At 41.1% G+C, this 27,323-nt stretch overlaps 2 protein-coding genes across 3 annotated transcripts in view; both read left to right on the top strand.

The window, feature by feature from the left end:
- The window catches only part of LOC139602555 (uncharacterized), a 125,469-nt gene that overhangs the window by 81,574 nt on the left and 16,572 nt on the right, over positions 1–27,323 (top strand). The gene's annotated exons all lie outside the window — the stretch shown is intronic.
- LOC139602524 (polypeptide N-acetylgalactosaminyltransferase 18-like) lies at positions 879–27,323 on the top strand. Its single transcript, XM_071452436.1, has 4 exons — positions 879–1,092; positions 3,828–3,942; positions 15,715–15,879; positions 26,847–27,323. The coding sequence occupies exons 2-4, from the start codon at positions 3,901–3,903 to the stop codon at positions 26,991–26,993; spliced, it is 354 nt and encodes a 117-aa protein (XP_071308537.1). The 5' UTR covers positions 879–1,092; positions 3,828–3,900; the 3' UTR covers positions 26,994–27,323.

Raw genomic sequence — 27,323 nt, 5'->3', positions numbered from 1 at the left:
ATATGCTGTACATGTGTACATACATTTATGCTTGTCAGTCTCCGAGGCTGGCAAAAATACTCTGCTGAGCACTTTCAGGGAGGTGAGGGTTAACCCTGCTTGTGAACCTGATGTGTGAGGGATAATTGTTTCACTTATCTCATATACTTAATAACAAGCAGGAAAAATGTGTTTGTGCTGTGTAAGATGATCTAGATACATTTTTATGGTTTGAGTAATCTGCTGATCTAATTACAAGGTAGTTAAATCATATTAGAGAGCTGCACATTAAAAATCTCCTCCAGTAATGTAGCCCTTTGCCCATGAGGGTGAATGTATCTTCATTAAAAAATATTATGTTTCTTTTACATTCTACAGTGTAAACCAAGAAGCGTTATTTTGGTTATTTTGGCCACTCTGCAAAAGTAAACATAACTAAAATAATGTGTTTTACCGTGTTCAGTCTGGATTTAATATCTCCCTTGCTCCTTAAGTAAAAGTGAGGTAAAATGGCAAGAGCTTCTGTCTCTAGGATAGATCTATTATTAACTCTGCTCCTGATGTCCTTGATAGTGTTGCGAGCCTGAAGTTGTCATTACTGGGTAGCAAGGGTATAAATGCTCTATGATATGCAGATACTCATTTCTTCCATCCACCAGCTCAAATCAAGGTTAACAACAGAGCCTCTTAGAGAATATGTTGCAGTGTATTATTTTGGGGCAGAAAGGGCTCTGAATGGGTAACAGCTTTAGACTTTGCTCCTTCTGAAAAATACAGCATTAGCTGCTGTATTGTTTATTTGGTGGTGGACTAAATACTCTTTAAGGGCTCCTTCCAAACCAAACTACTCCATGATTTCCATCAGTGCTATGCTTGCATTGGTGTAATCTTAACAGTGTATTTCTGTTTTTTTAGGGCTGAACCAGTGCTCACCAGGATAAAAGAAAACAGGAAAAGAGTAATTTCTCCATCATTCGATAACATTAAGTATGATAATTTTGAAATAGAGGAGTATCCCCTCTCAGCACAAGGCTTTGACTGGGAGCTGTGGTGCAGGTATCTGAACCCTCCTAAGTCCTGGTGGAAACTGGAGAACACAACTGCTCCAATAAGGTAATAAATAACTAAATTACAGTGTCTAAAAGCTCTCCTGGGTGTGACAGGGGGCAAGTGGGCTCAGCTGTGTGATAGGTTTTACTGACTGTAAACTTCAAATACTTAAATGTCCTTGATGCCTACACAGTCATCAAGAAAACTCCTGTTTTCAGTAGATGTTTTTAAAGGAAACTTTTGTTTTCAGTAGATCTTTTTAAACAGGTTTCCTGCCCAAGTGGAATGGTAGGCAGGGCTGCTCTGCAGCACTCCGTTCTCCAAATGTCTTGCCTGCTAATTTAGTGCTTACGGGCCAGAAATGGAATTTTCTTTGCAGTTACATTGCATAAGCAGAGCTGACCTGACAGCTGTGTTCTTTATAGTGTTGTCACATAGGTGCACAGCTGTGCTGTGTCCCAGGAGTTAATGTCTGGTCAGTGACACTGTGAGCAAAGGCTGCATTGGGTCCTTGCTTTGGGACAGTCTGGGTCTGCACTTTGTTCCCATGTCCAGAGTGTTGTCAGACTGGTACAGAACAATCCCTTTGTCTCAGGGAGGGGAGTAGTACCCTCTGAACCCACTGAGCAGCTCTGCTGAGAGTACAGGCCTTGCTTGTAGACACACATTCATTCCAAGGAGGGCACTGGTACCTGTGCTCCAGCTCCCTGCAGAAAGGAAGTGTGAATGCTGTTCTTACCTCCTGAAAGCAGAACCTCAAACAGCACTGGCAGCTGTTTTTCATCCAGCAGCTATCTTGGCAGGCAGGCACTTCTCTCAGGTTCTGTCAGTTTAACACCCTCTGAACTGCACTGACCTATGAACAGAACCTAGAATTGGAAAGCAGGAGATAAAAATTAACAGGTTTGCCAAAGACAAACGTGAAAAGGGGTTAATTTCCACAGCATTAGAAATAGTTATTGCTGTTAATGAACTCTGTTGACACTATAAAAATGTTCCTGTGAAGACAGGTTGAGAGAGTTTGGGTTGTCCAGCCTGGAGAAGAAAAGGCTCCAGGGAGGTTTACAGCACCTTCCAGTACCTAAATGGTGATTCCAAGAAAACTGGTAAGGGACAAAAGTAGGTAGTGATAGGGCAAGAGGGAACAGCTCTAAACTGACAGAAGGCAGGGTTATGTTAGATATTGAGATGAAATTCTCTCTGTGAGTGTGGTGAGGCACTGGAACAGGTTGCCAGGGAGGTTATGGATGTCCATTCATGGAGGTGTTCAAAGCCAGGCTGAATGGGGGGCTCTGAGCAACCTCATCTGTTTGAAGATGTACCTGCTCATGGCTGGGGCTTGGAATGAGATGATCTTTCAAGTCCTTTCCAGCCCAAGCCATTCTATGATCCTGTGATTAATTATACAGAGTAACCATTATGATTTTTAAAATTAAGAGTAGTGAAACACAAAGTAATGACTTTTCCATCTTACCCCTAAACTCTGTTCCACATGAGGACTGGGCAGTGCATGTACTTTATGAATTTCAGGTTTGTCCCCTAGCTCTTTCCCTGGCACATTTTTTAATTCAGTGCAATATGCTGCATGTGTGTGTTGGATAATTAAAACAAGCACACCAACAAACAAAGCCATGTGTCTTGATGGATGGTTTCTATCTGCCTCCATTATTCTTTTAGAATTATAGCAAAGGGAAGCAGGTGCACTGAGAAACACTTAAAAACAACAACAAAGGCAAAAGGACCTATCATAAATGAAGCATAAGTTTTGTATTGATGTTAACTGCTATTTTCTTCATTAATAAATACATCAAAGATGGTCTTTCATTGTTATAAAACGGGTACTATAGCACTTGGAGGCATTAATATATAGATTTCTGTAGAACTGTAGAATTTGTGATTAAGACAGCCTATGATCTGTTTGAAAGCAGATGTGTCCACTAGCTGTAGCTTGAGTGTTCTCCATAAAAGCTGGGTGATTTCTTCTGTACTGCTAATTAATATCTTGTCATTACCAGAGTGCCAGCATAATAATCTGAAAAGACATATTTATTTCTTGCAATTGTGGATTATAAGGTAGGAGAAAAATGAAAAGGCTAAATGACTCTGTATCCTTCTCTACTCATAAGGTGAAATTGTACCCTCTGTGGCTGAACTCTTACCTGACTAAAATTTGCTCTGTGTAGCAAAAATTGGTTGGTTCCCACCATGACATAAGTAGAGTTTACTGATCCAGTAAAGCTATGTGATTTGTTTAGGTTTGGCTCAGGGTAATGGACTAATGTTATGCTGGTAAAGGCAGGCTTTGCTTGATTCTGTATTAAAAAAATGTATCTGGATGGTCCTATTCAAGAAATAATCTCTTTCTTTAGGTAAGCTTACAGACACAAGTTTTTAGCTCTAGCTGAACCTGGCTAAACACACAGAACTGCACATCATTTGCAATTGTCACAGGCAAGAGCCTTGAGGACTTAGCAAGGACAGAGGCTACACTGGCTGGTGCCCCAGAAACAAAACTGGGGCACCTGGATCTCACACTACTAGCACTGAAATCCTTACTGCTCTGGTGAATATTTATGTTCAATAATTTGACTCTAATTTCCTTCAATGGTGCTCATTTCACTTTAGAATTAGGAATGTCAGAAGGCAAGGCTCAATAAAGCTCTTTGAGAAATACTTTCTTAAGAATCTGTTTTGCTGCATCATTTTACCTAGCAATGATAAATACAGTCTGTGCCTGAAAAATAAAATTCTTCATAATTTATCTGCTAATTTTGGTTGCTGATGATTTATTCTTCCAGAAGTCCTGCACTGCTTGGATGCTTCATAGTGGACAGAGAATACTTCCAAGAGATTGGATTGCTGGATGAAGGCATGGAAGTATATGGAGGAGAGAATGTGGAGCTTGGAATCAGGGTAAGGAAGGAAAACAATTAGCCCATACTGGTGGCTTACATTTAAAATATAGCTTACTTCTTATTGCAGAGGGGGAAAGCAGTCCAAACCATGGATGATGGCATGGAAAGGAGATCCACAGCTCTGCAGACATGTACATTTATTTGAGGAGAGAGGAGGGAAAAAAGAGCAATAGCTCTCTTTACAGAACTTAATCTGGGACAAGGGTAGATGTGTAGAATTTGGGATTGTTCTTTCAACAGAGTTTTGCAGAGTTGATAGCTAAATTTCCCTGCTTACCTGTGGTCCCAGACTCAGTAAGAACAGTTTATCACAGGTGTGATGAGAAAAACCTTTCTAGATTACTTGGTTTATTTAAATTAGCAAAATCACTGTGGAGCAAAGTAGAATATAGGGGCATTTATGCTGCCTTCCAGACAGAAGGGAATTAAGGTATTCATAATGTGAATATATTGTGAGTGCATATATTTTCTTTTTCCATTGTACACTCTTCACCTGTTTACTATAATGCAGTATTGTGTGTGATTTGAGTACTTCTTTCTGTATCTCTTCACAGTTTAACACCTTTCTGTTCTCTTTGAGAATCTCTCAGGTTTTTGATAAGGGTTGAATTCCTAGGTAGATAATGGTAGTGAAAAATGGGGTGGTGTGTTATAAAAATCAATTCTGAGCCCTGCTAGGAAAGGTAAGGGAGAGGTAACATTGTGTTTTGAGCCTTTTAGCTGCCAGGATATAAGCATACCATTGTACAATAGCAAAAAAAAGGGTACTTACTGTAAGAATAGATAATTATCTCCTGAGACAGCAAGATAGAACACAAAATACTCATTTTTATTTCTGGCTTCTTGAAATTCTTTTTGTTCCGCCTGTTAGAGATAAAGAGGTTTTTCAGCCAGAGTGAAGCACAGACCCTCTTTCAGCTTTCTCTCTCCCTCTTTCACTTTTTCAAGGAAAGGGAGAGAGAAATGCAAGACTGCTTCTTTTAATAACGTTGTTCTTCTCACTGTAAGGGCCAGAGAGCTGCCTTCTGCTCCCAAAAACTTATTTTGCAGCTCAGTGTTGCAATGAGTTGAAAATTACCATCACTTTGGTTTTTCTGTTCTTTTTCCAACTGACAAAACATTATTGTTTCCTCATGAGTGCAAGGAGTTGTCTCTGGGTTTGCATCATGAGATGTCTCCTGTCTGGGCTGCAGCACTTAGCCTTGGAGGAGTTGATGTTGGTATGTTGGTAGACAAGGCCAGAGAGACACAATCTCTGCATAATTGAAATTTTGGAGTATGCTGGATCACTGAAATAAGGCCTGACACTGCTCTGATTTCCTTATGGCTTTTTCTCTGGCTCCAGGGAAGCAGTGCCTGACCTACATAAAATACTCTCATCTGTAACAGAGTGTAGTGTGCAAGGTAACATAATACGTGCTTCCTTATCTGAATTTATGCTGGCTTGGATCTGCCTGTATGAAAACAAATTCCAGAGCTGTAATAAATTACAGATTGTTTAACAGTTTATTAATGCTCTTCTGACAATCCTCAGTGTGTCTGAGATCATCCAAGGGTGAGACTCAGTGAGGGGAGACCTCAGTGTGGTCTTCAATATCCTCACCAGGGGAGGTGGAGGTGCAGGCACTGATCTCTTCACTCGCGTGGCCAGGGGCAGGACCCAAGGGAATGGCCTCCAGCTGTGTCACAGAAGGTTTAGGTTGGATATCAGGAAAAGGTTTTTCACTCACAGGGGTGGTTGGGCACTGGAACATCTCTACATTACTTGTGGTGCTTTCAGCTGTGGGGCTGCTGATGAGTGCCTTAATCAAAATAGTCATTGTTCTACAAAAACGACATTGTAATTACAGTATTAGTGCAATAAATAATGTTTCCCTTTTAAAATGCTGCTCTCCAATCTGTGACTATGTAGGCTCACTGCACCTCCTCTTTCATTGTCGTTTTCCTTTTTTTAAAGAAGTGTCTAGATTTTTTTAGTATTCTGCTGTGTGAAAAGCATTCTCATTCAGGATAATGGACAAGCAGACACTGTCTGTCCAAAATGGCCTGCTAGGGAAATTTTATGCAAATGCTTGTAAGAGCAAACATCTAGAGGAAGAACTGGAGAGTTTATTTTTGACTGCAGAAATAGCACATGTTAGAATCATTTGAGCTACCTGTTTATCTTAAACACAGTGGGTAGAACATGGTCCCATGTCCATATATCACTGATTTTGTTCCAGAGGATGTAAAACTTCTGTGAGGAATTGGACCCTGACAAATGGAGACTTTTCCCACTATCCTCACCCAGGAGTTATGTTTGTCACCTCATCATCTGCACAAATATCTAGTTATTTATGTTATAGGAGTGCAAGAAAATCACCAACTATTGGAAACTGTATTTGAAGGATCCATTGCTGGCAAACCATTACAAGCCACAGAGAGCAGGACTTTGGAGGATTGTTCTCTTGATTCTGGATTTGCTTCAGAGCTGCTACTCAGCTCTTTTGGTCTCTGATTTGGAATACTGTTTTAACGACTAAGATTTTTACCCTTGTCTATGGATTTGCAACAGCATTTGTAAAATACTAAACATATATTATTAAATAAATATTAATAGAAATCTTTTGCCTTGAGCTAGAAGCTGGCAGATGAGTTCAAAACATGAATGGATTTGATTCTTAGAAGAAACTATTTACTTTTCAACCAAATGTTTTCTTGTAAATCTGTTTATTTGCCTCATAAGACAAAAAAGGCAGGCTGGTTGATGCAAGACAATAGAATCCTCTTTGAGCAGTTCAATCATTTTAACTGGGGTTTAGAAAGATTCATTTACAGTGAAGAAGCATCATATTTATAAAATCAAGTTAGAATGAGTGGTGCTTCTTTTTTGTTCAATCATTCCCAATTGAATGGACTTAAGTGTGCTTTTAAATTACCAGGTTGCATTTGGAGGGCAGATTGGAATCACATTTTCATCCATGTGCCCAAGCAGGAACTGTGTTGGTAACTGCCTTAAAAGAATGTGAGTGTAAGGCTGGTGTTTCTCAGTGTCATTTGGGCTCAGCTTCTGGCTTGGGCCTGCACAAGCAGTTCTTGTGGCCGTGGAAGACCCTACAAATCCTCTGCCATCAGTTGCATTCATTCAGCCAGATTCTGCTTTGCATGGTTCATGTCTGGTTTGCAGTAGGCTTCTTAAAGGCCTCTTCCAATTCCTACTGAAGTCAGAAGAAGATTTTCTATCAAAAGCAACCCTGTAGCAATTCTTTTGTCTTTTAAAGCAGCCTACATGCTTGATCAAGCTCTGGAATATCTGTTACAAGAAGTTATTTGTGCCACTTTTAGGGATGCCCTAACAAATACTCCGTGATTTACCTCAGGTCCCAGACTAAGTCATCATCAGAGTCATGGGAATGCAAGCCCAGGCTTTGACTTAGAGTAATTCTGTGTGTCACAAAGACTTTGTGCTTGCAGATGAATTTGTGTTCACTAGGATATAATGGCCCTCTTAAGTGGGTAAGAGGAAAATTTATTAGAAGGTAAAAGCTCTTTAAGGGATTGGGTCTTGTTCCAACTAAATGCTATATCAGGACTTTACATCGGCTGACCCAGGAGGAAAATTGCATTTATAGTTAGACTGAGTGTGGCACACTACTTTTGTGTAGTATATTTCTGTAGTGAAATTAATTGCTTCATTTCTTGCTAGTCGGGTGGTTTGTCTGCAGACCTTTTGTGAATCTCGTGCTGTTTCTGATGGTGGAGAACTGGAGGAATGCAGTTAATGAATAGAGATGGAGAAATTAGTTACTTGAGCAAAAAATAGTCCCAGGGTTCTTTGGGGTATTTTCCATACATGAGGGTCCCTCTGTGGCAAAGCAAGCAGATGTGAAGTCTGTCATGGCTCTCTCTGATCTATTGTTTTTGAATTCCAGAAGTTAATATTTGTTTGTTAGTTTTGGGCTGGGTCTTTGGGTCTTACCTATCTTGTCTTTTCTTTAACCCCCTCCCCACAACATGCTTCTGGGATCGTGATTTTTCATTGCTTTTTTCATTGCTTCTTAGTTAAGTGAGTCTCTCCCATTTGGTGCCTAGAAACTGATGGCTGCTTACATGTTCCAGCCATTTCCAGTCCACAGTGTGTGTGTATCCTGATTGTTTCTCACCTGAGATCTTTCTTACAATATTGCCCTTGGGATAGTGTTCTTTTTGTTAATCACAGGCAAGTGAAGGTACTTACACTTGGCCCCAAATCTCCATATTTATGGGGAAACATTTCACCCTTTTTCCTCTTTACCTGGAAGTTTCCAGCAATTTTACCTGTCGGTGTTCCTAACACAGGCCATAAATGACACGAAACTGTGACTATATTGCATGTAAATAGATGTCTGACTTTATTAAGGAAAGCCTTTGCACAGCTGTCCTGGCCATGGCTGGGGTGGAGATAATTTTGTTCCTAGAAGCTGGTACAGTGCTGTGTTTTGGGTTTAGGATGAGGATAATGTTAAACTGCACCAACAGTGTTCAAGCTCAAGTGAAGTTTCACAGCACATAGGCTACACTGGGTTACATTTTCTCCTTCTCCTTGCCATGCTCTTGTTCTAGTTCCTGCAGCAGCTCACCAGTGCTTTGGGCCTGCCAGCACAGTGGTCTGCCCCACACTGCTGCCTCTGAACACCTCTGCTTCAGTAAACTTTTATTTTCTTTCAGATACAGGGTTAATGTTAATGCTAATCAGTTCGTGATTTGCCCTGCTGCCTCACAAACTGTTTTGTTAGGCAGATTGATGGGCTGGCGTGCCAGTGTGATAAATATGGCCAGGAGACTCCTTTAAAAAGGCCTTTATTACCCGAGGGGTCGCACACAGCTCCACTGCTGCTGCCACAGCACGGTGCTGAGGAGGAGGAGGAGGAGGAGTGCAGCAGGAGGGTGCGTGCAGCTTTGTCTCTCGGCAGAGCTGGGGCTTCCACCCTCAAGAGAATCCTTCGGAAGATGATGTTGGCTTGTAGTCCAGGGGTATCACCCAAGCTGAGCACTATTAAAGTTATGGTGGCAGGATGAAATCCGGCTCTGGTCAAGGGTGGGTGATTTAGTGTGGTTCTGGGGGGTTAAAGTCAGAGTTCATGTGCTGGTTTGTTGTTTTGAGAGGGTTCATATAGTTCCCACAGCCTCTCATTTGAATTCAGTCTGGGTGCAAGGCCTGGGAGCAGGGGAGCAGGGGAAGTGGTTCCTGACAGGAATGGATACAAATCTAAGGTGAGATGGAAAGGGGCACAAATGCAGAGTATGACAGAGAGAGATACAAATACAGGGTAAAATGGTAACATAGAACAACAGCAACTCAAGGCAAGTCCTAGAACTCTGACATTCGATGTTTAACAACAGGCCAACACTTCAAATTAAGACCCTATCCACTTCATTAACATCAACTAGCAATTACTTCTCTGAAAAAGAGCTCTCATCTCCAGGGTTTCATTTCTCACACCAAGAGGTAGAAATGTCAGGAAAGGAACCAAGAAGATTGAAGGGATTTTTCACCAAACTGCTGTGTTGTGGGACTGTTTGCATGGAGAGGGAGTAGTGGGCTGTGCCATGTGTGCCTGGTGTCCCTTTCTGTCCTTGCTGCTGGGCCTACCTCCATTGCACTCCACTGAGCAATGGAGATCTTCCCCAAATATGCCTCAGGAAAATGAATCAAGATGTTCCCCATTTTTGCACTTGCAGCTATCATCACTTCTTGTAGTCTTAAAGCCATGTTTTTAGCTTGTTTTCAGTAAGAAGGCCAATATCCTTTGCCACTAGGGAATGATTTGCTCTACAGAAAACATCCTCAGTACGTGATCACAAGTGCTGCTCAACAGTACAAGGTTGGTGATGTGTAAAGGCAAAGGGCTGAGAAGTCCAAAAATAGAAATATCCTTAGTTGTTACTCTGAGATAACTTTTAAATACTGCTTTTTCATATAATGATTCTCTTTAAATTTTCGTTAAAGCTTTAAATAGAGAGAAGTTTATTTTGCTTTTATCCATTTTGTGAATTAAGAGGAGACTATTTCTAGATTGAAGCCTGAAAGAAAAAGATGGTAAAGATTGACCAAATGTTGCTTCTTACAAGATGTAGCCAATGCTTTTCATAGCTCACACTTTCACCAAGACAAAAAGAATTCCTTAGCAGTGCAAGTGTGGCATAAGCACTTGCCTAGCACCCTGTGTAACCAGCAGTGGCTTATCTGTGTGCACAGGATTATTCCTGAGGTTAATTTTGTTTTGCAAAGTACCTCACTGTGTCAACAATTTGAATCCCAAGATGACACAGACTAAAATTCTCTCTTTACAGGATTGTAATTCCAACAGGTTAAAAAAAGAAAGGCTCTATTGAGAACAAAACAAGTAATTGCCATGCCTCCAAATTCTGCCAGTCATGACACTACTGAGCTTTTTGGCTTGCTCTGGTTTCAGTCACTCCTACATTGGAATAATTGTTTTTCCCTCTGTTCTTATGAATGCCTCAGCAGGTAATCTGCAGCTACAGCATGTGTAATTATACATTACCAGTGAATCAGTTTTGTGGTTTTGCTGTTTCTGGGGAGAGAACATGTTATTAGCTGCTCCCACAGGAAAGAAAAGTATTACAGCAGCAGCTAACATGGGACATCACTATACCCTACAAGGAAGGATGAGGAGGCACTTGGAGATTTCTCACAAGTGTTTTTTCACCAACTGTGCATGTGTAGTTGCACATTACCAACTGGGAAGTAATACAGATATATTTATGTTTTATGAGAGGAAAGTGTTATTTATAGCGGTATGGGAAATAGTAAAACAGTTTAACTCAATATACACTTACACATCAATGGACTCAGGTGAGATGCAAGTTAATTAGTGCATTATTAGCCTCATGTTTAATGCTCTCCTGCACTTTCAAGTCATAGTGTAATTGCCATTGTACCTTCTTATATTCCAAGTCTTCACAGCCTAAGCTGGGAAGATTCCATATTTGTGGCTTTCCTCTAGAATTTAATTTCCTTGAGATATTTTAATATTGCAAGACTGATTTAGTAATCTAACAAAGATTAGAGGAAGACCAGTGAGGGAGAGCAAGGGGTTGTTGTGGTAGTACAGAAGTGAGTAGATGACTGAGATGGGTTCACCAGGATGGATGCAGCATGTTCAGGTCACAGGTGTGAAGGCCAGACACCTTTATGTGTGTGACAGCACCTTATGTTGTAAGGCAAGGCAGTGAGGCAAAAGACCAGCCTGGCTGAACAGGGAATTCTTCAGGAGCTCTTGCCTCAGTCTTTAATAGTACTGATAGAATTTGGGCTACTGTGCTGTGGAAAGGGACCTGGGGCTCCTGCCAATGGCAAACTGAATGTGGGTCAGCAGTGCCCTGCAGCCAGGAGGGCCAGGCCTGTCCTGAGGCACAGCCAGGAGGGCCAGGCCTGTCCTGAGGCACAGCCAGGAGGGCCAGGCCTGTCCTGAGGCACAGCCAGGAGAGCCAGGCCTGTCCTGAGGCACAGCCAGGAGGGCCAGGCCTGTCCTGAGGCACAGCCAGGAGGGCCTGCCCTGTCTGGGGACATCAGGTGTGAGGGTTTCCAGGATGAGGTGAGACATTCATCTGACTCTATATATTTTAGAAGGTTGATTTATTATATTATGATGTTATGTTATATGATATGAAAATGATATATTAAAACTATACTAAAGAAAGAGAAAGACATTAGAAGGCTAGCAAAGAATGAATAATAAAAACCCATGACTGACTAGAGTCTTGACATAGCTGGCTGTGATTGGTCATTAATTAAAAACAATTCACATGGCAGCAATCAAAGATGCACTTGTTGGTAAGCAACCTCCAGACCCCATTCCAAGCAATCAGATAATTATTGTTTGCATTTCTTTTCTGAGGCTTCTCAGCTTCTCAGGAGAAAATCCTGGTGAAGGGATTTTTCATAAAATATAACCGTGACAACAGAGGTGGCTGGGCACTGGAACAGGCTCCCCAGGGAAGTGGCCACCACAGCGAGTCTGACAGAGTTGAGGAAGTGTTTGGGCCATGCTCTCAGACACGTGGTGTGACTCTTGTGGTGTCCTGTGCAGGGCCAGTGATTGAACTTTGATGATCCTTGTGGGTCCCTCCCACCCCAGCATGTTGTATTCGATGATCAGGCTTTAGGCACAGGGCAAGATGAACAAGACTGATCAGGCTAAGTGTAGCTGTGGTAAGGAGAGAAAGGTAAAGCCATAAAAGATGGCCAGCACAGTACATTGCTCCATGAATACTAAACCAGTGGCAATCCTGTTTTTCAGTCTCCTTTTGTGCTTTTTAAGACAAAAAGTGATTTCTTTTACTTCCTGTTGCTAACATCAACTTGGCAACGCAGTGATTGATGTGTGGGTTCTTGACTGTGCCTGGCAATGAGATGGACACACTTGGCAGAGAACTGGATGGGGCCCTAAGTGACCCTTGCCATGTGTTACCTCCAAGTAACACAGGTGGAGAGTGGTTCCTGCAGTTCCAAGCAGCAGCACACCATGCATAGTTTAACAGTACACTCTAACAGTTTCGCAGCTCATGAAGATACATGCAAAATTAATCCCTGCAGAACAAAACAATTGAAAAAGTACATAATGAAGCAATTAGCTAAAAGAGGAAGACAAGTAATGACCATTTAATTTGTGAAGAATCCTTACATGTATTAGGTTTTCAATAAGAGTGTTCTATGAAGGCACAATTAATGTAAAATGAGGCCTGTGAGGCAATTAATGATGACTTCAAAAGTTAGATTTAAGGGATAATTTACATATTAAAACTGAAGAGCAGCTCTAGTTATGTTAAAGTCTTTTATTTTTCTTTTAAAAAGCCTTTTAGATTGTGAGGGGGTGTTTTTGTCGGTTACTTAGAGTTTCACATTAATCTGTCAGCTTGGTTATGAAAAAAGGCTGTTCTTCCATACAAATAAATAAGTTTACCTGAAAGTAAGTATGACAGGATTGTGTGATGATCAGACATTATTAATAAAGGTTAACTGAATTCAGCGGAGATATTACCTAAATAAATATTAACATATTCCATCCAGTGGGTATAGTTTCTAGCTCTGCAGAGGCAGATACCCAGTAACAAATGTGCACGACAATCCAGAAACTTCCAGGGTGTGATGGAAAAGCCACTGATAGCAACTAGAAATATGAACCTTGATTTCAGTGATCTTTGTGTCTGACACTCTCTCTGTCCTTTCTGCAGTCACCTGTCCAGATACCAAAATAAAAATGCAGATTCAAAATGATTATGGTATGAAATGCAAATAGTTTATTCCTGCTTGTCTGTAGAACATCAGGCTCGTTACTTTTATCAGTAAACAATTAATGGTAATGACAAAGGATGACAAGATTTTACAATAAATTGTTCCCAAAAATATATTTCAAAGATACTGGTAACTAATTAGTTTGTATCCACAGTAGTAATTAATTTACACTGACTGTTTTTTTAACTCTGGGGCATCTTTAATGAGTACTTCTAATTTTGTAATCTGATAAAAGCAGCTCAGCCACGAGGGTTTGCAGGCACGCTGCCTTCTCTGTGCAGACCTCAGGCCACAGAATGCACTTCTCAGAGTTACAGCCAAGCCTGCTCATCTGTTTCCAGCAACTGATATGTGTAATTAAGAAAACAATGCAACCCCCCTTTATGTTCTTACATCATGTTTTCTGTAGTGACAACATGCTGAAATGGAATATCCCTTCCTGTTAGTTAAAAATTTAAATAACCAACAATTTCCCTTTATGTTTTCTAGTCGTAATTTCAGGTAAGAGGTAAACGAGCTGCAAGAAAAGGTTCATCTGTAGGGTGTCCTAACAATCCCTTTGTAAGATCATCTTGACCTTTTAGCCTTGCTCGGTCACTACCTCAGTTTCTCAAAAAAAAAAAAAAGTCTAAATAGATCATATACATGTCTAAAATAGTTGCTCTGGGCCTGTCTAGAAAGTGCATTCTTCATGTTTAACAGTTTTCTAAGGCATCAGTTTTGTTTGCAGGAATGTTAATAACCTGAGTTGTGGATGCAGAGTGATCTTGTTATAGTTCTTAGAGTTTACTTCAGTCATAACCATCCATTCTGGAAATGTGCTCTGCCAGTTCCTTTATTACCCTGCTCTCCTCCTGTAGGGCATAACTAAACTATTGAGCTTTTCTCTGTTCAACCTCTTAAAACTTCCACTCACCTCACTTCAGCCAGCTCAAGCTTGTTACTGTTTCTGTGGGGTGAGAACAATGAAACTTCACTAAGGGGGCAAAACCTGGGCTTAGTCTAAACCATTAATGGTAACGTAATTAACTTGAGTGCAGCTCTGGCAGGTTACATCTGCCCTGGCAGTGCTACAGGAGGGTAAACTGGGCACACAGTCTTGCCCAGAACACCACCATTTGTTGTGGTTGTATTCAATCCCTGAATTGACTACTTACAGCATTCCATTTTTTTTAAATTTTATTTTATTTATTACATGAAGCTCCGAAATCTTTCATCAGACCTGGCTTGTTCTGCTTTTCTGCTTTCTCTCTTATTTTACCAGAGTGTTCACAAAGGAGAACACTCACACATAAAACAGTTCACAACACCAACAATGAACAAATACCAGGAAAATCTGGGCACCAAAACGATTCCCAAATACACCCAGCAGAATTTCCAGTTTCCCTTTTGTTACAGACAAATAGAATAGTTACAGTAAATGGCAGGGGCATTAATTTGGTGCTTCTGTCCACTCTTGTCTGTTGTGACTCTGCCACCACTGAGTTACCACAGACTTAAAACCTGGAGCACGATGTTTCCCTTTAATCTTTCTCATGGTCCTTCCAAGAAAAAGGTCTGATTGTAGCAAAATAAATTCTATTTGTGATTAGCAATCAGGCAGTCCTGGTATAATCCTGTGTTACCTTCTTGGGCTTACATGTAACCTGCCAATCTGAAAGGGGACATATCCCCTCCATCCTTCCCCTTCTTTCCTTTCTTCCAGAGAAACCTTCCACATATCTTTGTAGTCAAACAGAGTAGAAAGAATTTGTATAACATAATGAACTCATGTCTTTGGTCCCAGGTGTAATCCCTGAGGCCTTTGAGGGCCCTTCTTTGCTAGAAATACAGAGCAGCCAGTGTCTGTCCCTTGTCCTTGTCTCTTGTATCTGTGTGTATTGACTTAGAAAATGTAAAATGAGAACAAATGCCTTGAAATGTGGCCATTCTGTTCTCTCTCATGCCTGTATCTGTCACCAGTTGCTAACAACTTTTTCTTTCTATATAGTATCTGCTTCAAGTGTGGATTTTAGCATTTGTTTGCAGAAAACCTTAATGTATCTTTGTATCTGTCCTATAAAAGACGGAGATGCTCTGAACTCCTGTGCTGCTGTTCTCTTTTATTCCCTCTCCAGTGAGGTGTTATCCTCAGATGAAACAGTCTAATCAGAGCTGATGGCCATATTCAAGCCAGTCCCAGGGGTTCTATCTTCCTCTTTGAAGACCCTCAGAAACAGAAGGAAAAACAGAAGGAAAAAGTCACATGATGAGACAATAATCAGTTGTATTTGCATGTTTCCTCTTAAATACTTAATCAATATTTAAGCAGTTAATTGTTAATTTAGACCAACTTTTAAAATGTTGTGTTGCTTCCTGCATGAAAGGAGATCCTTTCAAAGCCACCATGGGGTCAGCCTATTCAGCATATTTATCTTTGCCATTAGCTTTTGGGTGAAAGTGCTGCTTCTGTGTAGAGGCCACAAATGCTGTTTGTGCTTCCTGTTGCAGAATGTTCATTACACGAGCAGTCAGCAGCTCCACGTGGGTGTTCTGAGCCCCACCATCGACGACGATGACAACAGATGCCTGGTGGATGTCAGCAGCAGGCCCAGGCTCATGGAATGCAATTATGCCAAAGCCAAGAGAATGAAGCTTTACTGGCAATTTACTCAGGTAATTTTTGCCCAGCAGCCATTTCAGAAAGTTTTAAAGCTCTGTTTCTGTGTTGAAGTGTGAGTAATCTGTTTATTAGCAGAACAGAACCAGATTTATCCTCGCTTGCTTTGCACAGAGCCAGGAAGCTCTGTGCAGGTTTAGTTTTGATCCCAATGTCAGCTACCTCAGTAGGGTACAAAACTTGTATTATATTTTCTGAGTTCACCATTAATAACTCCTAAGGCACAGCACTGTTATGGGGAGTGGAAAAAAAGGTTATTTCAGTGGAGTCAAATGCAAAGTAACCTATTTAGGAAAGAGGAACAGAAATCTGTTTGGTTTTCTTTTAGAAGTAGCTGTCACAAATGGTGGTAGTGGCTCATTGGTGCTAACAGCCTCATAATGAGCTAGTTCTGCAGTTTCTTTTGTAAAAAGGCTCAGGCTTTTACACATGAGTGTGAGAGAGGCAGAAAGAGGCTCGAGGAAAGGCTGGGAGGTGCTTTCACAGGGATGAGAATGCTGATAGGACACTAAGGCCAGGCCTGGTGTCTGCATTCCTAACTGATTTAGAAACATGAGGGAGAGCAAAGAATCCACACAAGTTCTGGGGCTGGAAAAGGTGCTCCAACACTTAGGGAGATCACTCTGGTTTAGCTAAGAGGAAACAGCAGGGTGACTCAAGGCATCTCAGTGCTTCCACAGTGGAACACTTCCAACCACTGGAACCTGTTTTGGCTTCAGGCTAACCTATACCCTGAGGACAAAACAGGTTCCAATGGTTGGAAGCCAAAGACAGTCAAATTCTGTTTTTCAAAGAAAGATGAGTTTTTCCTAAGGTAAGTTTAACACAGTGGAACTTTGCCATGTCAGGTGCTGGCATGCAGATTTGTGGTGGTTAGTGGCGAAAAAGCCATTTTCAATAACTAGACACTATGATCAGAGTCCCAGGGAGCTCAGCCTAAATTCCATGTTAGAATATGCAGATCAATTGAAATACTGGTGCAAATTCATTTCCTAATTTTCTTCACTTTGCACTCAATTTATTTCTTAGGCCCTAGAGACTGGTTTAATCATAAGCATATAATGATAATGCAAGTAGTTCAGTTTCTGGGTTAAAATGCATGAAGCCTCCTTCTTATGAAGCATTCAGATTAGAGAACTTAGATTAATTAAATACAACACCCACACAAACGAAATAAAATCATCATTCAGTATTTTTTTTTCCAAGGGAGTTATTTCTCACAAATAATCTCATCTAAACCCCATAAACCTTTGGAAGTCTGTTAACATGTCTGGGAAAGAGATAAAAATCTTGGGTTTCCTAGTTGTGCTGAAAGGAGTTTCTCATTTATCTGGCTGAAGAAGAGTACCTAGGTATAACCTATGCTAAGGCTGGTAAATAGCAATGTGAAGTTGTGTTCCTCACATCACTTGTGCTATATTAGGACAATATTTTCATCCTTGGAGAGAAAAAGAGAAAGAGCAAGGCAGTGAGGTGCTCCTAGGCATGAGCTGCAGCTGCAGGATGTGAATGTGTAAAGGTTTGGACCCCTCACTGTCAGCAGGACATGGAGATGCTGGGAGGTGCCCAGAGCAGGGCAGCAGAGCTGGTGACAGGTCTGGAGCACGAGGCTGAGGGAGATGGGGATGTGGTGTTTGTGAGGGTCCCCAGGACGAGGTGAGAGATGAAAATCTGACTCCATGTTCCCAGAGGGCTGATTTATTATGATAGGCTATGCTGTTATTCTATTCTATTCTATTCTAGAATGCTATACTAAAACTATACTAAAGAAAGAGAAAGGATACATCAGAAGGCTTAACAAGAATGAATAATAATAAAAACTTGAGACTCCTCAGAGCCTCAACACAGCTGGACCATGATTGGCCATTAAATTAAAACAATTCACGTGGAACCAAACATTCACCTGTTGGTAAACAATGCCCAAGCCACATTCCAAATCAGCAAACACAGGAGCAGCCATCAGATAATTATTGTTTTCCTTCCTCCCTGAGGCTTCTCAGCTTCCCAGGAGAAAATCCTGGGCAAAGAGGATTTTTCAGAAAATGCCATGGTGGCATGGGGGTGTATAGTCAGAAGAAAAGGAGGCTCCTGGGGCCCTCATTGCTCTTTGTGAGGGGAGGCTGTAGCCAGGTGGGTGTTGGTATCTTTTCTCAGAGCTAGGAGGAGAGGAAATGGCCTCGAGCTGTGCCAGAGGAGGTTTAGATTGGATATCAGGGAAGGGTTGTCAGGCAGGGGAATAGGCTGCCCAGGGAAGTGGTGCAGTCCCCATTCCTGGATATTGAAAAGACACCTAAAAGTGGCACTTAGGGACATGGTTTGGTTTGGTTATGAAATTGATAGTGTTGAATTAATAGTTGAACTCAATGATCTGAAAGGACACTTCTGTAATTCTATGTACAACAGGGATATTACTTTTATTAAAACCAAATAGGAAGGCAAAACCTAGGAATATACAACTTGCTGCATCACAGATCACAAAATTAATGAAGTGGATTATTTACCTAATCCAGAAGACTGTCCCAGGCAATGGGCAGTGCTTGCAGTTTCACAGAAATGAGCTGTTGTGAGCCAGCAATTCACTGTAAGTCCAAGAGGAGGATTTCCTTCTTGACCCCTGATTTGCTCTCTTGGAGAAGATTGAGGCTTGATTTGTCTGAATGATCATCTCAGCGTGCCTAAAAAGAGTTATCAGCACTCTTAAAATTAACTCAGCCATCAGAAACATCTAGTCAGTCACTGAACACTGATGTCTGAGACAGGGAATTCAACAGGTTTCCTGTACTCTGATAAATCACCAATAGCTGTAGCAAATTTTTAACCTAACACTTATTTTTTCCTTAGAAGCTTTGTTCACCAGTTCCTCACTGCTATTCACAGGTATGCATCCTTTGGAATGCTAAAGGCAGGTCCCACTGATGTCCATTCCCCTACTAAGCAAAGTCCTGGTTTTATTTCATGTTACTGTGTTTTGTAATTCCCCACCATCTGAACAGTCCATCACACTTCAAAACAGCTTTGTTGCCTTCCTCTGTCTTACACTTTGAACATCTTGAAGCAGGCCTAGATCACAGCAGATAAATCAAGCCTGAGTTGTTTGCAGAAATAATTTATGTAATCTCAGAATGAAAAAGGTAACTTTTCTGAGAGTTTCACAAAATGCAGTACTAAAACAAATAAAGCAAATGTCTCCAGCACTCCTGTTTTTTTCTTGGTTGTATCAAGGTATTGTTTCACTACATAAGCAGCTGTTGCATGGCACAATAAATGAAAAGATAGGAAAGAATTCTGGATTTAGTTAGAGAAGAATTACCCTGCAGAAAACATTGGGCAAAGCATTAACTTGGGATATTTTCCATAGGTTAAGTCTCACATATGACTCCAGAAGTGTTTAAAATGCGGGATTTGCCTATATCCAACTCTTCTACTAGAGGGAGTATAAAATGTAGCAGTTGTTGCTGTGAACTGACATAGTTTAGAAACACATCTTAAGTTCTAATTTAGTGCTTGAGTATCAGAGTTGGAGCACAGAGTAGCCAGTGAGCACTGAATGTGGTGGGTTCTGCATATGGAGGTTTCTGAGTGCTGCCCAGTAGCATAAGCAGGCAGATTAGGGCAAGGGAGGACACAAAAGACAAGTGTGAACATCATCCCCTTTAGTGATGAGGAAAATAAAATCAGAAATACCCATCTGTGAATCATCCCCCATCAGCATGCATCTCTGCAGCTTACTCCTTCAAGTTCCCAACCAGGCAGTTCTTGCTGAGTGCTGGTAGGGGTTGCTCAGGACAGCTGTGGTCAGAAAAGCCCAGCACAGCATCCTCAGCTGCAGGGCATGGAGCCAGTCCTTCCTTTTCACAAACGGCTTGCTAGGCAACCCTGGCTCTCAGAGCATCAACACAACCCAGCATCATCTGGGTTTGCTGCCACATAAAAACCAACAATGCATGCAGCTCTAAGTTCTGCATTTCCCATCATTATCAGGGCCATGTAGGGATAAAGGATTCCCTTTTTAATCTGCTTTCCACTCTGCCACAGCCACCCCCCAGCCCTGAGACAGTGTTCAGTAATTAATTACAAAAATCTCATCATACACCTAGAATAGCTGTTTCTGCGTGTTTTTCTAGCATGTCAGGAAGATTTCCTGGCCACTGCTGATTGAGTAATAATTCATGTTTACTTTCTGTAAAATATCTTAGTCTGGCTCATGTATTCTTCTCCAAAACTTCTGGTTTTGTAGTCTTATCCCAATTTTCTGTAGTGAAACACATTTCCAGCTGTGATATCCTGAAGAGCTTCTTGGTATTTCAGTAAAGGCTTGAATTTAATTATTTTCAAGTTATTATTTTCTTAATCTTGCTATTACCAGGACTGCAACCTGTTAGAAATCTGTGATAATTTTTTTTTATATGTGGAGAAATGTTAGTGATAGGTATAGATCCATGTGTTCCATTTCTGATTTTTATGCTGCATCTCTCTAATTTCTTTTCTATTCCAATTACATTCTCTGAATGAAGCTGCATTTCCTTGTACCAGGTTTAATTGCTTTTATTTTAAAACCTTAATTAACAGTATAGTGTATTTCTACATCCTGGAGAGAGTAAGCAAATCAGACCATCCAGTCTAGAGTAAAGAAAACAGAAAATGATTGCACAGATGTCTAGTTATTAAATCCTGCTCTGGACATGCAGATGAGGCTGCTTCATTTGATTTGTCACAGCTGCAGTATTAAAAATTTAGTGCAGCATTAGGAAAATGTAGCATTTATGATCATGTAAAACCTGAACACTCAGATGTCTTGGGAAAGGAATGAGACAAAATTGTGATGCAGACATTGAAGCTGTGTAACTGTTGAATGGTGTGCCTGATCCCTCTGTCAGAGGATGTTTCACAGTGTTTACACACTGAGTACCAGCAAGGGGATGTCAGTGCTTGGGTGGCTACCTGACAACAGAACTGGAGTGCAGGAGGAGGGAAAGAGTTTACATTTCCCTTAAGAAATGGTTTGGCTGATCCCTACTATAGCACTACTTAAGTTTACATTGTACATCATAATTAGTTTTGTTTAGTACTGGAAAAATGAATTCAGATTTTAAGTGAGTCTTGTAAAAATTCTCATGTGCTTAGCTACCCTTTAAACAAAGATCCAAATAGCTGAACAGATAACAATATATTTTTAATATATAAACCTGCTGTATATGATACTTCATATACATAAAAGCAGTTAAATGCACCTCATTTTCACAGTACTCATCTAAAATATATTAGGAAGCATGTGTTTGAGTAAGGGCAGCTGTCAATATACTTCAGTGAGAAATATTTGAATTAAAATAGTTCAAGTTAATTGATGAAACATTTGAACAGGAAAGGATATGTTAAAGAGCCTGCTTTACTTCCAGCACACCTGTTAGACAAAGAGTTGGAAAATTTGTCATACTTCTTTGCATTCAAGAAGAGGTTAATTCATTTCCTCTATGTTATATATATCTGTGTCCTTTATACAGCTAAAAAGCAGAAAATTTAAACTGAATACCATCATCCAATATTTCTAAGAAATGGGCAATACTGAAAATGCATAAATTACTGGATGGGATAAATTATTCCCTTCTTCCTGTGAACATTTTTTTATTGCTTCCACATCCATACAGAGGTGAATCACACGGAGGAAAAAAATAGATATATTTTTTGTATAATTTGAGTAATTTTCTTTAGGTTTAAATTTGGTGTACTAAGAGTCACTGAAAATGTAGCCCAGTATTCCTGGGAAATGCACAAGGAGATCAAGTGTTCTGTTTGAAGTGGAGATTGTCTCATACACCTCACCATAATTCTTTGATTCAAATGTATCAAAGCAACAGCAAAGATTAGAGTTTCTGCCTCAAAGGCAGAGTGAACATGTAAATATTTGAGGTCACTGGTTGAGGTCCACATAGAAAATTAATAGACTGGAGAATGCAGTGATCTATACAGTGTATGTGATAGGAGGCTGGATATACTTATTAACCTTTAAGGACCTTTTTCTGAAAAATCCAGGTTTAGGCGAGCATGTTTTTTCTCTTTCAGGCAGAATAACAGGAGCTTTAATATGATGAGCAAAAAGCAGGTGTAAACTCTGAAAGGAAAAGTGTTCCCTTTAGAGTAAGTCCTTAAAAACAGCCATCAGTCTGATTTGCAGTAATGCTGACAACCTCCAGCCCTCATCCTTCTTCTCTGCAAGTGACCGGGCCTTACAGAGTGATCAGGTTTGGTACCTGTGCATCTGCCACCCCCAGTAAACCAAAACAGATCCCATAGAACAGTTCAGCAAAAACTAGCCTGTCTAAACTGTCTGATTGCTTTGCACAACTTTGTACTGCAAGGGGTTGCAGGCACAGCAGATGGTGTCCTTAAATGCCATGGCACTGGATAAATTCTGCTTTAGTGAAGGACTGGGAAGGAACCCCCTTCCATCCAGTAGAAATGCAGAAAGTGCAGTAACTCTGAAGGAAGTCAGAAGCGTTGCTTTCCACTCTGTGTGCCAGGATGTTGACTTGGGACAGTGTTAGCATTAACAGTACACTTACAAATCACCCAGTCAGCCTTCTGTGTGTCTGGGTACCAGCAGGAGCTGAGAACATTTGTGTTTCTCACAGGAATTGCTTCAATTTGCTTTGCAAAAACCATGCAGTTCCCAGTCAAACCTGTTAGTGCTGACACGTTCAGTCCATTTTTTACAGAAGAGTTGACCTGGATGCTTATTTATCCTCTTGAGACTCCTTCTGCCATTGAGCTGTCTCTCATCATCAGTGCTCTTAATCCTAATTCTGTTCAATTGCCCACAATGCCTCTTGAAACTTCTTTCAGTCTACAGAATTATGTTTAATGTTTCATGCTTAAAGACATTACTCTAGGCTATCAAGTTTTGCCTTTAAATTGGAAAGTAGAGATCTTGCCTAGAATGGGGGAAGGAACCCAGATGGGCATCTCTCCTTTCAGTGAGCATGAAGTGTAGTAACACAATAAAGCCTTTTGCCAAGCATGCAGTAAATCCAATTATGAGAGTTTTATACAAGTCTGGATAACTGCTTACTATAAAAAAAGGCAAAAAATAATTCACTTAAAGGGCACCTTTGCCTGCATTTGGCTTTAGGGTTCCAAATGCTGATGACAACAGACTGCAGAAACCATTCAGGAATGCTGGAATTTGGAGGCCAGGCCAGTTAGAGGAGCACAAGACAGTGTTAGCTTTTGATGCCTCAGTCCTGCCTGCTCATTTTTTTCCTGGAGTTACTCAGTTTGTGTGCTTTAATCCTTACACAGCTCACTAGTTCAGGCTTTGCAACCTGTATTAGGTGCACTGTCAGCAGTCCAGAGCTGACAGGACAGTACCACTGTCCCAGGCTTGGATTGGGCATATGAAGGGGTGAAAACAGACACAGTAAGTAGAAAAATAACAGGAAATTTTAAGTAATGTGTGTGAATTGAGTATAGAAACCTTCCTCCCTGTACTTCAGAGCAGTTCTAAAGCCAAAGCAGAGGCAGAGCTGAACCAGGCACTGCTCTTGTTCCTCCCTGTCTGTGTGGATCTGAGAGCCAGCCGTGCTCATCCTGCCTTTCTTCCTTGCTGCACCCCAGGCCATTGCTGTAGGACACATTCAAGGCCCTGTGCAGAGGAGAACAAGTGGCTCTGTGGGGGTTTAAATGATCTGCCCAGTGCCCTGAAGAGCTGCTGTGCAGGTGAGCTGGGAGTGCTCATCCAGCTGTGCTGCAGCCCCGTCCTCACACGTTCACCACAGCTGGATTTCACCAGAGCCCCCGGGGCAGAGTGCAGCCACTGGCTTTCAAAACACTTGCAGAATGTTTGGGCCTAACTCTTTGGGGAGGATTTAATTTTCTTAATGACTCTGAGTAAAGTGTGCACTGCACCCACTCTGAAGGCTGAAGCAGTGGCTCTGCACAGGCCTCTCATCTCTTGGAAACAGAGCAGCTTAGCTCCTCACAGGGCTTGAGCCTTCACATTTCCCTTTTGTGGTTAAAAAAAGCACATCTTGCTAGAAGCATCTGTGCTCCCTGCAATACTCAATTCACACACATGAACCACTACTTAATTTTGGTGTCTCTTTGTATTCCATACAGCAGCTCCAATGTACTCAGCTGGCTGGTTTTCAGTAGCCAATGCAGAGCACTTTCCCCACATCAAAAAGAGCTTCCTTGGCTTTTTATCTCCCAACTCCCTTGTTTCTGTTAAATAAAAGCCAGATTTTACATGAGGGCACTTCAGAGAGAGTGAAGGAGTGTGAGGGGGCTTTTAATATGGTTTTTTGGTTGCTTGTTTGTTTTGTTTTTCCTTAGGAATGGTTTACACTTAGTTTGTGTAGCTGCCTGTATTAGTGTTTCTCATGAACACATTTACTATAACACCTAGGTCTGCTCTACAAAATTTAGAAAAAAGGAAAAAACGTTGTCTCCACAGTGAACATCCTCCTTCCTCCGCCCCCAAATCCACATGGCATTTCAGCCCATTCAAGTGAAAGAAACCCTTAACCACTGACACAAATGGGAATTAAGCAGAAAGATTCCAACTCCTCATGGCAGTCTTTAAGTTTTAACCCTGTGCCTTCCTCTACCTAACAGAGCTCCAAGTGCTGTACTTCACAAAAACATGGAGAGAGGGAATTCTGTTCCTGTTCTTATGCCAGTAAATTAGAAATGACAGGAGAAGCCTAAGAGTGCCATGCACAGAGTCATATCCCAAGTCCAGAAATCAGGCAAATAATGGACCCCAACTAAGGCAGTTTTCTAACAAGACAAAGTGGGACAACTTTCCTCAGCTTCAGTGCAGGTTCCGAGCTGAGAATGTCTCAAGCACCAGAAGTCGGATGAGAGACAACCAATAAATGGAAGATGCAAAACTGCTTTACATAGCTAACAGCGACACAAGCACCTCCAGCATCAGCTGAGAACACAGGGAAGTTCATCTTGATTTTGGCTTTAGGCAGAAACACTTGTAAGGTGTAATTCCCAATTGCCAGTTTAAGCCAAGAGAGCTGAGCCTGGGTGCCATGCAACCCTGAGTCTCCCCAGTGGAAAACCACACTCTACAGCTTTCATCAAGGATAGAAATGTTATTCTGGAAGAAAACAGGATAACTGTTCCTTTCACAATGAGAAAATATCCATTACCTCAGAGTTTCACATGTGAATAATCTGGTTCAGAGCTCATTAAATTAACTTGGAGAAAAAAAAATCAACCTCGCTGCAGTGATCTCCAGAAGGCCAAAGTAACAAAGGGAATGGGGGAATGAGATTGGTGGAGGGGCAGGGATAAAGTGTGAGTGTCTAGGATAAGACAAGAAATGGCATATAATACAGAACTGAAAAAATTTTCATCTTCGTTTCTTCAAATTTCTTGTATGTCATGCAGTGTTATTACTTTTGGATAGTTTGGAGTTTATTTTCCCACCAGGCAGCCAAATTTAACTACTGTTATTAATACAAATGTCAATAACAGTTACACAGCAGTGGGAAAATACAGTTCATTCAGCATTTCATTATGGAGGCGTATTAAATGCCTCTGCAAGCCTGTCTGTCTGGCAAAGTAATCAGTGGGAGTTTTATCAAGGCTGCACATAGGCCTACCAGGAGGATTTATGGGAGCCACAGGTTTCAAATTTTTGTGGATTATTCTAGAAATGTCCCTCTTGTCCAAAGCTATATTTAAAATGTGGAGCTTTCAAACCTAATTCTGTATTTCATTAACCAGGTCCAAAATGGTATTTTAGAAGTCCCATCTCAGAGAAAGTTCTCGCTAAGCATTACTGGTGGGATAGGAGGGGACCCTGAGCCACCTGTGTGCATGAAGCAGAACCTGCCCTGAGTGGCACAAGCTGCCCCTGGCTGGGGAACAGCACACAGCCTTTCTGTGGGGTTTGTGCCAATGTCCTTCCACTTTGTAATGACTTTATAATACAAGGGACAACACAGACTTGAACAGAGCTATGAGGTGGTGGGCTTTTGCATGGAATTGGGTATTCAGTTTGGGTTTTTTACAGAAACTCTTTTTTCCCATCGTACCTATAAGCGATTTGAATGCTTCTGCTCCTTCCATACTTCAGGTGTACCAATCTGCACCAAATCCTTTCTTTGATTTACAGATTCAGCCAGTGATTCTCTACACAAGCCCAAGGTCCTTTTTAGAGAAAGCCACTTTCAGACCTGTGTGCAATTTACTCTATCTCCATGTATCTTGGGAGAAACCTCCCAGACCCTGATGTGTACACGTTATCTGTTGCCTTCCTTAGACAGGAGAGAGGAGGAGAGAACCAACTGAAAATAGATTTCAAGAGGGGGAAATGTAATTTATGTCACCTGCATGACAATTTAATTGTAATTGAGGTCTATAGGTTTTTGTGCGATAGCAGAGATTTAAAGCTTGATGCAACTCAACAATGAAGGCAAGGCTTTAATAAGGCAGCATTAAGCTGGGAATTGAACAGAATCAATACTGAGAATTAGCAAGAAAAGATTATAAAAGACATTTCAGTATTCAAGGAAAAAACAGTTTTTGCATTTGATCATTTATGCAGCATACCATGGCTGTGTTTTGCCTTATTTTGGTGTTCAGAAGTGCAGCAGAACCACAAAATCAGGGAACTCAAGCAAACAGGAAAGCTTTTGGCTTTTTTATGGTTAAAATGCATGGGTAGAAACACAGCTCCATTCCAGAAATCCCATTTGCTGAAATGGAAACCAGGCAATTGAGACTATTGCAAACTGCATCAGAGATTAAACCAGCCTGCAACAAAGGAACCTTCATTCCAAATCCAGCAAATCCTCACCTTGTCTCTAACTGTAAAGGTTTTCACAGTAGATGGACACTGGAATGTTCTATAACTTCTGTTACCCCGCAGGAGCAATGCAACAAGGTCAGTGTTTAACACAAACCCCTCTTTTTCTTTTTCTTCTTCTTTTTGCCCCAATCTCTACAGGGAGGTCCTATCCAGAACCGAAAATCCAAGCGCTGCCTGGAATTGCAGGAGAACAATGAAAATGAATTTGGATTTCAAGTGGTCCTTCAGAAGTGCACTGGACAACGCTGGTCCATAACAAATGTCCTGAGAAGCTTGTCATTATAGCAGACTAAATTTTGTACCCATTTCTTTTGCTACTGTGTAGCAAGTACTGCATTGTCGCCTGCTGTACTGTATCCCTCCCGCTCCCCGTCCCCCCAGCTCCTTCTCTCCCCTTTTTGTCTCTGATTTGATTTTGTGAGTGTGTGGAAATAGGGTTTGTGGGCTGGAAATAAGAAGTTTTTATTTCACCATGATGTTTTCACGACATTTATAGAGATGCTGAATGACAGGTGACGGGTAGGCTATCCTAAAATATTTTACAACTGTAACTATTAAGCAAATGGAGAATATTTATATCTCAAACTTTTATTGAATAAAAAAGCCCAAACACTA

Source organism: Agelaius tricolor, unplaced genomic scaffold (genome assembly GCF_023055355.1).
Source record: "Agelaius tricolor isolate 1412-34295 unplaced genomic scaffold, bAgeTri1.0.p SCAF_34, whole genome shotgun sequence".
Lineage (NCBI taxonomy): Eukaryota > Metazoa > Chordata > Aves > Passeriformes > Icteridae > Agelaius > Agelaius tricolor.
Note: the sequence above shows the minus strand (reverse complement) of the source record. Positions and strands in the feature narration are given on the sequence as shown.